The sequence below is a fragment of the Herpailurus yagouaroundi genome, unplaced genomic scaffold (assembly GCF_014898765.1).
Source record: "Herpailurus yagouaroundi ecotype Mexico unplaced genomic scaffold, PumYag 141, whole genome shotgun sequence".
Lineage (NCBI taxonomy): Eukaryota > Metazoa > Chordata > Mammalia > Carnivora > Felidae > Herpailurus > Herpailurus yagouaroundi.
In genome coordinates this window covers 38030702-38047088 of record NW_024412396.1, presented here as the reverse complement: position 1 = coordinate 38047088, position 16387 = coordinate 38030702, and the positions used below count along the sequence as shown (strand labels likewise).

The following is a 16387-nucleotide window of genomic DNA, read 5'->3' as shown; positions in this document are numbered from 1 at the left end:
CAAACCCACAAACTGTGAGATCGTGACCTCGTGACCTGAGCCAAAGTCGGACACTTAACCAACTGAGCCACATAGGTGTCCCCAAAAGAATTCACTAATTTATAAGGTCCATATGAACAGGCCCCTTCCAGATCTGACCTCATCAAACAACACCATTTCCTCTGTTTATTGACTAGACTCCAGCCACCATAGCCTTCTTTGCTGTTCCCCAAGTACATCAATCCCATCTCACAGCCTTCACACTTGCCCTTCGTTCTCTCTGGAACACACTTGCCTCAGGTCCTCATGTGGCTCAATTATCTACGGATCAGATCAGATACCACCTCTTCAAATAAGACTTCCCTGAGCACCCTCTAGCAACTAGACTACCCCATTCCAGTACAGGTCTCTCATTGTACCCTGCTTTATCTTCAGAATATGTCATTCTATTTGGACTCTGTATCTCTGCTCAATTTTTCATTGTTTCTGTCCTCCACTAGAATATAACTCCATAATTTGTCCACTGATTAATCAGCAGAGCCTGGCACTGATTAAGTGGCAAATAAATATTTGAAGGAGGGAGGGAGGAAAAGAAGACAGGCACACTTTTTAGCATTCCCTAAGGTAGGACCCAGCCAGGTTACACCTAGACCTTCTGAGGACATTGCCAGTGTCAGTACAAGTCCATTCCAACCTGCCCTGACATCATCAATATGGTTGGAAGTGAAATTAAGCGCTGTAAAACACTCAGGTAAGAAAAGGGGACCCTGGCAACAATTAGCGACAGAGAAGCAAATGAAAATGGTATCCATTATGTGTAGGCAGTAAGTACAAAATATACTTAGAGAAGAAACATGTGTTTTGTCTTCTAAAACAAATCAAGAGACCTTAGAAAGTAGAAAAAGAGTAGTTAAAAACAAGCAGCCATTTGGAAATTAGAATTTCAGATTCAGCTTTTGATGCCAGTGTCCAGGAATATAACTGATCTCTATTTTAAGAAGTAGAGTTGCCAGTGAAACAATTCAGAATGATAATTTAATAATAGCACTTTGGATGAGAGAAGCTATAAAATCACAAATTTCTCCTAAGAATTCCAAACCTTAATTCATATGAGGCACCTTAAAAGGATGAAGTACAATTTGGAAAGACGTACAGTAACTCCTTCCAAAACTGAAGCAAGTTTTTCTAAGCGGAGAAGTTAATTCATTTCAGCCTAGCCTAGAATACTCCAACAGAGACTGCAAAAATCCTTTGAACTGAAACTCCAGCATTAAGTGTGACAGTGAAACTTTGGTTTGTGGTATGGGTGGGGCCAGAAGACCTACATGTCCCCTACCTCTTCTGAGAGGCAGAGGAAGCTCAGCCTTATCTAATGGCCTTACCTCTCTATCATCCAAAGCTCAGCAGTACTCCCACTGATCCAAACAAGGTCACCTAGGCTGAGAATTCTATGAGGGTCATAAATCAACTGCTCTCTTAGGGGACTGGAAGAGCAGAATGAAGGGTGGAATAATCAGAAAAGCTGAGATACCAGTATCAGTTAATATATCCCTCCACAATTAAGCTTAATGAATTTCAATTCTCCCGCTATATCCTTTTTGCACTGAACATAGAAACATCAGGTAAGTCAGCCAATACAGTGGCACTAAATGGTACCTATTAGGGCTAACTTGGCATAAGACGAATTTCACATTTTCGAGTTGGGTGATACACCCTTCAAGGTCATGAGATCTCCCAAAAGATATTTTATTAGTTAAGGCAGTGGTATTCCAAGTGTAGCCCCCACATCAGCAACATCAGCATCACCAGGAAGTTTGTAAGGAGTGAAAACTTCCAGGCCCCACCCCAGACTTACAGATTCTGAAACTCTGAAGGTGGAGTCAAGCAATAAGTGCTTTGTCAGCCCTCCAAGTGATTCTGGATGACCCTAATGTTAGAAGATCTTTGAGTTGGGATAACACTAGACACTCTGACAAACAAACCCCAAATATTCAGTGACTTAAACGCTTGTTTCTCAGTCACATAATAGCTCCCTGTGGCAGTGGACAACTTTTCTCCACATAATGGTCCAAGAAGCCAGCCACCTTCCATCTTCCTCTATCTCATACTGGCCTTGGTTCTCTGCATATTTCTGGGTGGATGGTAAAAAAAAGAATAGAGAAGTCCCACTCTCATCTTAAAATCGCTGACTCAAAAGTAGCACATATCACACATTTCATTGATGTTAACTAGTTAAGAGGTCAGATCTAGACACAAAGAGAACAAGAAAATATTTTCCCTGGCTGGTTACATGTCTTTCTGCCACAACTGCACTTGTCCATGGAATGAGCACAAATCTCCATTATGGCTGTAGAAACTGCACTCTATAAACTCTGTGGGGCAGCCAGAGCAGAAATAGACAAAGCTCCCTGGAGCATACCCTCCGAAAGTAATATCTTTTGGAAAATTTAAGGTATAGATATGATTGTTATTACAGTGATAAATAGGACTTATACTGCAGTTTATCAAATGTAAATGTATACATCAACTACTGGACAATCTAATTATCTAGTTAAAACTAGACAATCTAGTTATCTAGTTAAAATTCATGTTCTGGTTTGTAGGTCCTGGATGGAGCTGGAGATTCTGCATTTCTAAACAGGTCTCGGTAATTCCAATGCACTGGTTCAGGGACCACATATTGAGAGCAAGAATTCGGAGGAGGTTGCTTGAAAACACAGGTCAATTTGTTCAATATATGACTGTCATATATAAAAAGCTAACGTCCTTACACAATGGTCTACACAAACAGCCATACATGATCTGGTTCACTGCCCTCCCTGCTACTCTCTCAATTTTATCCCCACCTTGCTCACTTCACTCCAGCTATAGTAGCCTTACTGTTGGTCTTTAACACACCAGACACACTCCTGCCTCACAGTATTTTTAATATTTCCTCTGCCCAGAACTGCTCTTCGCCAAAATGTACCTGTCAACTCCCTTCCCTCCTCCTTCAAGCCTTTGTTTTAATGTCGCCTTCAAAAGAGACCTACCCTGACCACCCAATTTTAAATTGTAACCCACCTCCTTTCCCATGTACTCCCAGTATTCCTTTCCCTGATCACCATTTCTTGATATTTTAATATGATACAGATACTAAGAACCCAAAACCATGACTGGAGCATAAGAGATGCTCAACAAGTATTTGTTGAATGAGAAATTCAGTGGTCAGACCATAAAACCAGCCCCCCCCCCCCACCAAATCATCATGGAGTGATAACTTCTAAGTCCCCAATTCTCCTGATGTTAAATCCCACCTTTATCAAGAAATGGTCAAAAGGGAAGGGAGTAGGAAAGGTTGGTTGGATCTGGTTCTTGAAATAAAAATATCCCCTGGAACACCAACAGGATACTGACTCATTATAAAAATGGTAGACAAATTTCTCTACTTCAAGCTGACATTCTGGGAACTCCTACTTTTTTCTTTGAGCTCCATTAGCATAAATTAGCAGGTACCCTCTCCCTTACCACAAGCCACAAAGGAAATGGATGATAGCCTTCTTGAGAGTGTCTGACCTTGGAATCCTTTTACTCTTTGTGACCTCTGATGTTCCAAAAATTCACTAGATCCCAAGTGTTCCCTACAGACATCATCTAGACTACACCTGCACACCAGCTACAAAGAGACAAAGCAAAGTAGAATCTAGGGGCATACAGGGAGACCAGGCCAGTGGAAAGAAACAAAGCGAAATATAGATACAAGGTACAAGGAGGGAAAGCTTTAACTGCTGATAGGAAAGCAGGAGCCAGAGCCAGAGTCACCTATTGGCAAGGATTCTATCAGTTAGGTGCTGGAAAAGTCATGAGTACTCCACATAAATCTAGTATATAAGGTTAAGTGTAAGGATAGTTTTAAAGTCCAAAACAACCTTCTAGATTGCAACACAGTGTACTTTAAAAGTGAAATGTTGTCTTCTGGCTCCAGAGCTAGAAAAGAGCGTCGATGCCGGCGGCAGCGATGAGTTGTAGGAGGAGCTGGCTGCTTGGCGGTTCTGAGGAGAGGTGGCTGCTGCTGCTGGTGGCCTCTTTGCAGATGTCTTGCTGTCATTGAACCCATTTGGAAGTGCTAGGCGAGCTCAGCCATCAGTATGTCTAAGTACAAACTGATTATGTTAAGACATGGAGAGGGCGCTTGGAATAAAGAGAATCGGTTTTGTAGCTGGGTGGATCAGAAACTTAACAGTGAAGGAATGGAGGAAGCTCGGAACTGTGGGAAGCAACTCAAAGCACTAAACTTTGAGTTTGATCTCGTATTCATGTACATCCTTAATCGGTCCATCCACACAGCCTGGCTGATCCTGGAAGAGCTGGGGCAGGAATGGGTTCCGGTGGAAAGCTCGTGGCGTCTAAACGAACGTCACTATGGAGCTCTGATCGGTCTCAACAGGGAGCAGATGGCTTTGAATCACAGTGAAGAACAAGTGAGGCTCTGGAGGAGAAGTTATAATGTGACCCCACCACCCATTGACGAATCTCACCCTTACTACCATGAAATCTACAGTGACCGGAGGTATAAAGTGTGCGATGTACCTGTCGATCAGCTGCCACGATCTGAAAGCTTAAAGGATGTTCTGGAGAGACTCCTACCCTTTTGGAATGAAAGGATTGCTCCTGAAGTCTTAAGTGGCAAAACCATTCTGATATCTGCTCATGGAAATAGCAGTAGGGCTCTCCTGAAACATCTGGAAGGTATCTCCGACGAAGACATTATCAACATTACTCTTCCCACTGGAGTGCCCATTCTCCTGGAACTGGATGAGAACCTGCATGCTGTTGGGCCTCACCAGTTCCTGGGCGACCAAGAGGCTATCCAAGCCGCCATTAAGAAAGTAGAGGATCAAGGAAAAGTGAAAAAACGAGTTGAAAAATGAAAGCTTTCCCATTTACTTGCTAGGAATAGCTGCAAAGGAAGTGGCATGCAGTATTTTGTGGGTGCTGATCTCCCTCTCTTTTTTTTCCCCTGATTTTTCCAGAACTAGTCAATGGGATAGAGTTTGTAAGGTAACTCGGTAAATGTTATTGCCCAGATAAAAGATTTAGGATGCCTGAGTGCTTTGTCAGAAGTCTGATGAGAACTCTCTGGCTAGTCCTGTTTGAATTAGTCATTCATGGGGCTAATTGGTAACCAGTGGGGCTTAATCAAGGTCCTGAGTGTCTAAGATGAGAGAGTAACAAGTAGAGGTGAAGTTTAAGGTATTCATCATTTAATAAATCATTATTGAGTCACTATTGACAGACACTACTTATTCCAATAAGTAGTTCACTTTTATATTTACTGAGACTTTCTGGGATGATAGTAAGGTATATTAGATAATATGCTCTACTTAAGTATTTATTACTAGTCTTCTCCTCTAGGAAAAGGGATGCTTTGCTAGTTAAAACCAGAGGCCCATTAAATGGGAGAAATCACCGATGGATTCCTCCAAGAAAGCCAACAACAAACAGTAAGGCACTTTGCCTTGTCTCTAAACCAGAGACATCCTTTCTTTGACAGTTGGTAGGATTCCCCTTTGGCTGCTGGGATTAGCAACGTGTCGACAGCCATAGCTGTTGATGTTCTCCTTTTGTTTTGTTGAACTTTAATCATTGGTTACTTAAAATTGCTTAAAACTAAAGGTCTGTGACCTAAAATGAATCTCCTCAAAGCATCTCCATGTGACTGATAAACATTAGGTAAAGGCCTCCGAACTAGTCTTTGGCTCAAATCTTCTGTAACTCTCAAAGTGTTGCACCTATTTCATTGCATGGACACTCCTAATTCCCTATAAATTGAACATCAGGGTCAGGGGGAAGGTAAAATATAATGCATGCAATTTTATTCCCATGAGCAGGAAAAATATGGTACATTGGGGATGGCCATACACATTTATTGTTCATCAGCAGAGAGCAAAAGATTATAGTATGTGACATAGAGCAGCTAGGGTAGGCCACGGACAGAAATGGTTGCTGATCAATCTCAATGATACTGTTTTCCAGATCATATTTCTAGATGTCATGGGTATATAAGTCACGGTTTCTTCAAACTCTTGCCTTATTTTAAGGCAAGGGACATATATTTCAGTGACAAAGTTATGGAAAAAAATCTGTAGCTGTTTATCAGTTTTTCATGATTTTCCATTTGTGGGTTAGTCTATTTGTATCCATTTTAGAGTAAATGGCAATGGAAGAAAACTAATTCTAAAACCCTTGCCACTGCTTGGTCTCCATTTGGTCCTTTCTTTGAGACTTTTTAGAACAAAGATGTCTGGGAAGAAGAGATGACCCTGGTGTGCTCCCAGCTGGCCACATCTGGGATATGTCAGGACATGGCATGTGGATGCTTTACATTTCTGACGAACCAGTAGTGTCTGCTGTAGCCCTTCATTTTAGTCCACTTACTTAACCAAATAATATTCTTTGGAATTCAGAGATCAGATCTTTCTAGAATTCCAAGCCTATGGCCAGGCTATACCTCAGACCATTCTTTAACAGCTTCATCTCTGGATTTTCTGAATTTCCTAACCCGAGTGGTAACCGTATCTTAATGCAGCTGAAGACCCTAGAGTTGGATTCTTCCCTTGTCCTTCACTTGTCCTTGTTCACTTCCAGGGAGCGCCCCTGGCAGAATGATGTGGTTCTGCACACAAAGCGACACTCACAACCAGTCACTTGGGAATCTGGCAGATCTCCTAAGATAGGGATAATTTTTGCTGATACTTTCTGATGTAATTTGGTGTATTGTTTTTGAGATCTTGGCTGAAATAAATGAGACATTTATGAGAAAAAAAATAAAAAATAAAAAATAAAAAGTGAAATGTTATAGTCCCCTCCACACACACACATGTACCCACTCCAGATGCACACAGGCAGTATTTCATGTATCACAAGCATTGGTATTATATGTCTATAAAAGCTGACTTAACAGACTACATTTTCAATCACATGCTCTTAAATTTTTTTTTTTCAACGTTTATTTATTTTTGGGACAGAGAGAGACAGAGCATGAGCGGGGGAGGGGCAGAGAGAGAGGGAGACACAGAATCAGAAACAGGCTCCAGGCTCTGAGCCATCAGCCCAGAGCCTGACGCGGGGCTCGAACTCCCGGACCGCGAGATCGTGACCTGGCTGAAGTCGGACGCTTAACCGACTGCGCCACCCAGGCGCCCCAATCACATGCTCTTAAAATAAGACAAATGCTGTAACTCCCCTGTGTTGCTGGGAGCTTCCGCTGATAGATCCCTGGTCTTCCCATTGCCATATATTTCAAATATAAAACACATGTGGTCACCACTGACATTCTGGGATTTGTGCTGCAAACCCCATTCTCTTTGCCACTACACCATAGCAAATACTTAAACTTTTTCTAACTTGTCTATGAAATGCCAATTCCTCTGCCAGCTCGCACTGTGATCCACCGTCATGGGGTAGCTGGAAGAACTACACTGTGACTTAGCTGAGATGCCGCCAGAATGCACTCAGTGGGGAGACACTGCTGTTCTTCCCTCCTGAGCCAGTGACGGTTCAAAGCTCCAGAATCTTGCCTCATTAATGCAGAACCACGGGTGTTAACAAATCCCAATTTCTATTCATTGTCCTTCTCTAGCTCCCTAGACTGAAGCCAGGGGTGGGAATAAGACTAAATAATGAATTCAAATAATAGGTCAGAGGATATTATCTAATCCAAGTCATCAAGTAGAAGAGAGGGCCAAAAGCCACAGGAGAGGCAAATAGGATGAATAGCAAAAATTGCACAGGGATGGATGTTTAATTCTTCCTCCATTTCCTCTTATTCTCCCTAAGGGAGTTTCAAAACCCTCGATTAATACAACTACAGATCCGTCAAAGGAGTAGCTGGTGAACAAACCAAAAATAAATGGAAACTCACAATGAGAGATATGAAAGATAAGAACATTATTTCTGTAGGTAATCCTTAGGCAACCAAATTTACCTCATTAATCTGAGTAACAGAAATAAGGCTGAGATCATTTTTTGTTGTGTAGTTCTATTAATATGTAAGCTTTTACAGCTGTTGAAGCAAAGCAGCCATATTATTATTCTTACACTTTCCCAAACTATCTCTCCTTAGAGAAGACTCCTTCACTTGTACTCCATCTTGTGTCCCAGCTCATAGGCTACCTTCCTTTACCCAAAGGTAACAGTTGCAAGATGTCCATGTATTTATCTGTTATGGACTGAATGTCTGCGTCCCCTCAAAATTCATACATTGAAGTCCTGCCCTGAAGTGTGATGATGGTAGTACGTGGAGACGAGGCCTTTTGGAAGTAACTTAAGTCCTGAGTGTGGGGTCCAGGTGTAATGGAATTAGTGTGCTCTTATAAGAATGGACACCAATGAGTACTTGATTGCTCTTTCTACCATGTGAGGACACAGCCAGAAGGCAGCTGTTATCTACAAGCCAGGAAAAGGGATCTCATCAGAATCCAACCATGCTGGCACCCTGATTTCAGACTTTCAGTCTCTAGAAATGTGATCAAATATATTTATGTTGTTAAGCACCCAGTCTGTGGTATGGTTATGGCAGCCTAAGCAGACTAAGGAAAAGTTTCTCTCCAATTTTATAGTACATCGTCAATACCTGTCGAGGACCCATTCAGTGCAAATCATATTAGATACTATGAGCACATGAATGTTGATCATATATAGGTCTTGAAAATATCATACAGTGAGTGGTTAAGAGAATAATTCGGTACCTGTCTTAAAAGGAATTAATTGAAATAGTGCATGTCAAATGCTTTGCACTGTGACTAATATGAGGTAAGTTTTCAAAACTATTATTTAAAAGAGTAAATGGAAGGGAAGTATTTTGGAAAGGTGGCATATCAGACTTCTTAACTACAAATTATAGAAATTGAGTTGATTTTAAGCTGAGGGAGAATTTATTAACAGATATTAAGTAGCTCTCAGAATCTCAGCATGGGCTACATCAGGCTAATAAGCTAGCAAGTGAATAACGATGTCCCTAATCACACTCTGGAATCAGTCTGATGGACACCTCACAGCTACTGCTTCCATCAGTGCAACTTTCATAACCTTCATATTATTTTGGATAATGCTGCGAGAACATCTAGTATTGCTACCTCTTCAGATTGTATGCAGCTGCCGCCACCTTCTCAGGTATAAATGCCTCATAGCACTAGTTTCTTTGTGCCCCACTTCCTAACTCCTGGATCTGCCTCCTGAATCCTAGCTGTCAAAATTGGTGGGAAAATAGAATATGAAGATCATCATGTCTGAAAGTGTAAAATTCCGTAAAAGTAGGAAAGAGAAAATAAAATGGGAAACAAAACAAAAAATAGTCACTAGAGTAGTAAGGGCAATGCTATATGAGGAATACATCTTGGGCTGATCAATGAAAGATGATAAATTCTGGGAGGGGAGTATTCCAGGTCAAGTGACAGGCAAATGAAAGACTGATGCAACAATGACCCTGGCTCAAGGAGCAGAAACAAAAGCCCAGTAGTGGGCTGTGGTGAGTAGAGGAGAAAGTGGCAAAAGATGAGGTCAGAGAAGCAGGCAGGGACTCAATTAAGTTGATCTTTATAGGCTGCTATGTAACGGTGCCCTTCCAAAAATTCATATGTTGCATAATCCCAATGTGGCTATACTTAGAGAACTTTTAGAAGGTAGTTAACATTAAATCAGGTCAGAAGGGTAGGGTCCTAATCCCACCTGATTGGTGGCCTTTAAAAAGAGGAAGCGATAACTCTCCTTGCCTTCTCCTTACCTCTCTCAATGTCACATGGATGGAATCATACAGGATGTAGCCTTTCCAGGTTGGCTTCCTAGTAACATGCATTTAAGTCTCCTCTATATCTTCATAGCTTGATAGTTCATTTCCTTTTAGTATGGAGTTATATTCCATTGTCTGGATGTATGACAGTTTATTTGTCCATTCACCTATTAAACACTGTGGTTGCTTCCAAGTTTTGGCAATTATGAAGCTACTATAAATACACTTGTGCATATTTATGTATGGTCATAGCTTTTCAATTCCTTTGCATATATACCAAGAAACTTGATTGTGAATCACAAAGTGTATGATTAGTTTTGTAAACAACCATTGAATTAAATTCTAAAGTCTGTACCATTTTGTATACGCACTAGTCATGAATGAGAATTCCTGTTGCTACCCATTCTTGCTGGCATTTGATGTTGTAGTTCAGATTTTGGCCATTCTAAAATATATGCATTAGTATCTCATTGTTTTAATTTGCATTTCTCTGATGACAAAAGATGTAGATCATCTTTCCATATGCTCATTTAACATTTGTATATTTTCCTTGGTTAGGTATCTGTTAAGATCTTGGACCATCTCTCACTGGATTTTGTTTTTTAAGTTGAATTTTAAGAATCCTTTGTATATTTTGCATAATGTCTTCAAGGAGCTTTATTCTTTTGCATTTTACAGTTAAATTTGTAATCCATTTTGAGTTAGTTTTCGTGAAGGATGCAAGGACTGTTTATAGTTTTTTGCTTTTTTTTTTTTTTTTTTTTTGCTCATGGATGTCCAGTTATTTCAGCACCATTTGTTTAAAAGACTATCTTTGTTCTATTGTATTGCCTTTGCTCTTTTGCCAATATCAGCTGATGGTATTTATGACCTATTTCTGGCCTTATAATTCTTAAGGTTGGATAGTATCAGTCCTCCAACTTTGTTCCTCTCCTTCAGTATCATGTTGGCTATTTCGAGTCTTTTGTCTATTCACATAAACTTCAGAATCAGTTTGTTGTTATCCACAAAGTAAACTGCTAGGATTTCAACTGGGATTGCACTGAAGCTACACATCAAGGTGAGAGCAAAATCTTCTCAATATTAAGACTTCTTATTCATGAACATGGACCATCTCCCCATTTACTTAGTTCTTTTATTTCTTTCATCAGAGTTTTGTAGTTTCCTCATATAAATCTTCTACATATTTTGTTAGACTTGTAATTATTTCATTTTTGAAGAAACTCAATAGTGGGACAGAGAGAGGGAGACACAGAATCCTAAACAGGCTCCAGGCTCTGAGCTGTCCCACACAGAGCCCAATGTGGGGCTCAAACTTACGAGCAGTGAGATAATGACCTGAGCTGAAGTTGGATGCTTAACTGACTGAGCCACCCAGGCATCCTTAAATGTGTCTTTATATTTAAAGTGAGTTTCTTGTAGACAACATAGAGCTGGGTCTCGTTTTCTGACCCACTCTGACAATTCCTGTATTTTATTTGGTTCATTCAGACCATTAACATTCAAAGTCATTATGGATATGATTTGGAGTAACACCTACCATATTTCTTGTTTTCTTTGCTCTTCCCCCTGCCAAAAATCACAAGATTCTTTTGATATTTAAAAAATGGTTTAGGGGCGCCTGGGTGGCTCAGTCGGTTGAGCATCCGACTTCGGCTCGGGTCACGGTCTCACGGTCCGTGAGTTCGAGCCCCGCGTCAGGCTCTGGGCTGATGGCTCAGAGCCTGGAGCCTGCTTCCGATTCTGTGTCTCCCTCTCTCTCTGCCCCTCCCCTGTTCATGCTCTGTCTCAAAAATAAATAAATGTAAAAAAAATTTTTTTTAAATGGCTTAATCCCTGGAGGCAAATGGGGAAATGGTTTAATCCCTGGAGGCAAACATCATAGCACTGTGAGGTACCCCCTATGACTGGATCTTTTTGGAGGTTTTAACTCTCAGAATTGTTCACACTGAGCCCCCATCAATTCATCCAGAATATCTGGACATCAGAACAAGTACAGCAGGAGAACATAAGTGATAATAAGACCACTGTATTATAATACTTCATCTAAGAGATAATGGAAGCCTGAATCAGAATAACCGTGGGATCAAGTTAGGGGCAGCTTCAAGACATGGTGAATAAAGAACCTACAGAATGTGATGAATGACTGAATTGGTAACATGAGAAAAATCTATGAAACCAAAACAAGTTACATATTTTTTTTTCACTTATTTATTTTTTATAGACAGAGAGAGAGAACAAATGGGGGAGGGGCAGAGAGAGAAGAAGACATAGAATCTGAAGCAGGCTCCAGGCTCTGAGCTGTCAGCACAGAGCCCAACGCGGGGCTCGAACCCACAAACCACGAGATCATGACCTGAGCCGAAGTCAGATGTTCAACTGACTGAGCTACCCAGGCACCCCACAGGTTATGTATTTTAAAATACAATGGCAAGATAGGCACAGGATACAAATTCTCATTCTAAAAGGGAGAAATAAGGAAGAAGTGACAGATGTCAAGCAAGTCCAAAACTTAGCAGGGCAAACTACATTAGACCTAAAGACTCAAGAATAATCCTCTTTGATGTTCTGCTTCTGGACCCTCTGGGGCTTCCTGCTCTTGCAGAAATACTGAGGAGAACCTGTGCTCCCAGGTCTCTCTGCCTGGAAGGCCTGTCTCCACCACTTTGGTCAGCTCTGCCCCTATAGCTTTGGGAAGAGGTCAAATGGTCTGTTGAAAACAAGCTAATGGTTCCCCCATTTTGAAACCAAATAGGCAGCCCAGATAGTCTTTAATTCATATTCAGGTCATTCTTCCCCTATTTTGAAGAATAACAAACATTTGAAGCTAAATCACTCTATGATTCTGTCCTGTAAAATATAAGCAATCCCACAGCCTGTCATCATTTCTTCCCATTTCCTTCCTCTTCAGTTCAAAAAAGGCCATTGTCTTGCTGGGATGGCTAAGTCCATGGTTCACACATCCATACTAATCTCATGGATGGTTGACCATACCTTAGTGTTCTCTCAAACATGCCTTCTCCTTTTGCAGTATGGATAAGAATTGTCCAAATTTTTAAGATCTGGTACCTTTTTTTTTTTTTTTAACGTTTATTTATTTTTGAGAGAGAGAGAGAGACAGAGCATGAATGGGGGAGGGTCAGAGAGAGGGAGACACAGAATCTGAAACAGGCTCCAGGCTCTGAGCTGTCAGCACAGAGCCCGACGCGGGGCTCGAACTCACGGACCACGAGATCATGACCTGAGCTGAAGTCAGCCGCTCAACCGACTGAGCCACCCAGGCGCCCCATGGTCTGGTACGTTTTTGCTTAAAATTGTTTTTTCAAGTCATTTCTGTCCTCTTGTATTTCACTGCAAACAATCAGGAGGTACAACATTCCTTCAACATTTTGTTTAGAAATCTCCTCAGGTAGATACACAATTTCATTGCTTCCAAGTTCCACCTTCCACAAAGCACTAGGACACAAACAATGCAGCCAAGTTCTTTGCTACTTAATAACAAATACTGCCTTTCCTCTAGTTTCCAACAACATACTCATTTTTGTCTGAGAACTCATCAGAATGGACCTTACCATCCATATTTCTAACTGCATGGCTTATAAACAACAGAAATTTATTTCTCACAGTTATGGAAGATAAAATTTAAAGATCAGGGTGCCAGCACAGTCAACTTCTGGTGAAATCCCTGTTCCAGGTTGCAGACTGCCAACTTCTCATTGTATCTTCACATGGCAAAAAAGAGCAAAGGAGAAGCAAGCTCTCTCATGATTCGTATCCCATGGGCACTAATCCCATTCATGATGAATATCCTCCCTAGTGACTTCATCTAATCCTAATTACCTCCCAAAGACCCCCATTTTCTAATATTTTTACACTGGGGCATAAGATTTCAATATGAATTTGGGTGATGTGGAGGAGAACAGAAACAGTACATCCATAAGAAGCAGCTATTACACAGGGTACTTTAATATGAGAAAAAAAATGTATAAATGTAATTCACCAGATTAACAGATGAAAGGAAAACTCCACATGGCCATTTAAATAGAAGTATCAAATAAAATACTTGCTTTGGAAAAAAAATCTATCAGGAAACTAGGGATAATAAGGAATATTTTTAATCTCATAAGGTGTAACCAAAAGCAGCCTACATTAGATTCAAGAATATTAACTTTAAAATTAAGAAAACAAAGGTATACATTGATCATCACTTTTATTAGCATTTTAATACAGAATCTAACCAATACGATAATGCCAAGTATGCAGCCATTTTGGAAGAAAGTTTAGCAGTTTCCTACAAAGCCAAACATGCCCTTATCATATGATCCAGCACACATATTCCTACATATTTACCCAACTGATCTGAAAACTTACGTCTACACAAAAATCTGCACACAAACGTCTACAGAAGTTTTTTCCTGAGTGCCAAAAGCTGAAATAACTAAGATGTCCTTCAATGGGTGAGTGAATTTTGGTATATCTATACAATGGAATATTTTATGACAATTAAAAATACTGAGCTGCCAAATCATACAAATACATGGATGGGCCTTAAATGCATATAGCCAAGTGAAAGAAGCCAATCTGAAAAGGCTATGTACATTATGATTACAATTATATGACATAATGAGAAAATTAAACAAAAAACCTGATAAACACATCAGTGGTTTCCAGTGGTTGAGGAGGAGGGAGTGCATCAGCTAGATGAAATGCAGGCAATTTTTTAGGTTGTTAAAACTATTCTGTAGGACACTGCAACGGTACACTGTGTGCTAGTCAAAGTCCAAAGAAATCACAGCACAAGAGAGTGAATCATAATACAAATATTAAAAAAATAATTTAGGAAGTAGGGAGTCTCAGGATGTAACTTAGATGTGACCAATCAATCCAATTACATTACAAATGTATGAAACTACTTCACTGAAAGGGGTGGGGACAAAAGGTTCTGACCTTAGTACCACTAAGAAAGAAATGGGCTCTGTCAAAATGAAGTTAAAAAAAAAAACTGCACATAAGTATCATATTCTAGTTAATAAAGTTATTTCGCATGGAGCTACAGGTTAATAATTCTGAACCCATTAGTCACACACACTGGACCTAAACAATTAAACAAATGGATACAGAAGCCAGATTTCTCACTGTGACAGTGAAAAGTAACAAGATAAGCAAGGGAAGAATGTTAGATTTATCTATGCAGGAGTTAGAATTGGAGATCTCAGTATGAACTCATGTTCCACTTACTATACATATATGATTAAATAATTATAGATATGTTATAGTCACAGGTTAGTACACACACATATTTCCCTGTTCTGTCAGCTGAGAGGGTCTAGAAGCAATGACTCTCAGTAGCAATGAGTACACCCAGTGCCTACATCTTGATTTCCAGTATCTTCTCCATTTTCCAATAAATATACAAAGTTAACTTGGAGAGGATTGCAGTGCCAAAAAAGTACTAAAAAATAAAATATAGAATAAGAGTATGTCAAAGGACAGAGGAACCAACTAGGAAACTCCCAATGTCTCAATTTGAAACAATATGAGCAACAAAATAAATTTAGTTTTGGATTATAAACCAAAATACAAGAATCCATGAATCTACAACAATGTAAATAAAGGACTGCATGAATAAATAAGTGGGGGATAATATATTTTCTGTGCAGAATCCCAAATAATTGATGTAAATATGTCACCCTAAAGGAAGACACGCATAACTCTACTTCATGGGCACACTACACATATGCACATGGTGACTTCTTTCCAAAGGGTACCGTAAGATACCACTCTTAGTATAAGACAATCAGGTGGGCAAAAAGGAGGTAAGGATATAAAAATTTAAACCACATAATCAACAAGATAAATACTACTTATATCAAATTTTATGATTTGATAATAGAGAATACACCTTCCCAGGGGCACAAAGCACATTCACAAAAGTTGATCATATATTCAATCACAAAGCAGACATCAGTAAGTTCCACAAAGGAGAAATATTACCAGCAACCCTCTCTGATCACACTACTATAAAGTTAGAAATTATACATAGAAAGAGGGGGGAAAAGTTTATTATTTTGGAAATAAAAAACTTTAAATCTTATATTAAGCAACTCTTAGATGAAAGGGACACTAAAAACAAAATTACAGAATTTCTTTTAAAATAATAAAAACATTAGTTGGCCATACTTTTGTGGGTCTAGTTCTGGGGTTTCTATTCTATTCCATTGGTCTATGTGTCTGTTTTTGTGCCAATACCATGCTGTCTTGATGATTACAGCTTTGTAGTAGAGGCTAAATCTGGGATTGTGATGCCTCCTGCTTTGGTCTTCTTCAAAGTTACTTTGGCTATTCGTGGCCTTCTGTGGTTCCATACAAATTTTAGGATTGCTTGCTCTAGCTTTGAGAAGAATGCTGGTGCAATTTTGATTGAGATTGCATTGAACGTGTAGATAGCTTTGGGTAGTATTGACATTTTAACAATATTTATTCTTTCAATCCATTAGCATATGTTTTCACTCTTATGTGGATCCTGAGAAACTTAACAGAAGTCCATGGGGGAAGGGAAGAAAAAAAAAAAAAAAAAAGGTTAGAGAGGGACAGAGCCAAAGCATAAGAGACTTTTAAAAACTGAGAACAAACTGAGGG

The 16387-nt window shown here is 39.8% G+C and overlaps 1 protein-coding gene across 1 annotated transcript; it reads left to right on the top strand.

Annotated features, from left to right (window-relative positions):
- The first annotated feature begins 3936 nt into the window (after window positions 1-3936).
- On the top strand, window positions 3937-6777 carry LOC121031877 (bisphosphoglycerate mutase-like). The gene has a single exon (XM_040477337.1). It carries the CDS (start codon window positions 4107-4109, stop codon window positions 4887-4889), a length of 783 nt encoding a protein of 260 aa, XP_040333271.1. The 5' UTR covers window positions 3937-4106; the 3' UTR covers window positions 4890-6777.
- The last annotated feature ends 9610 nt before the right edge of the window (window positions 6778-16387 follow it).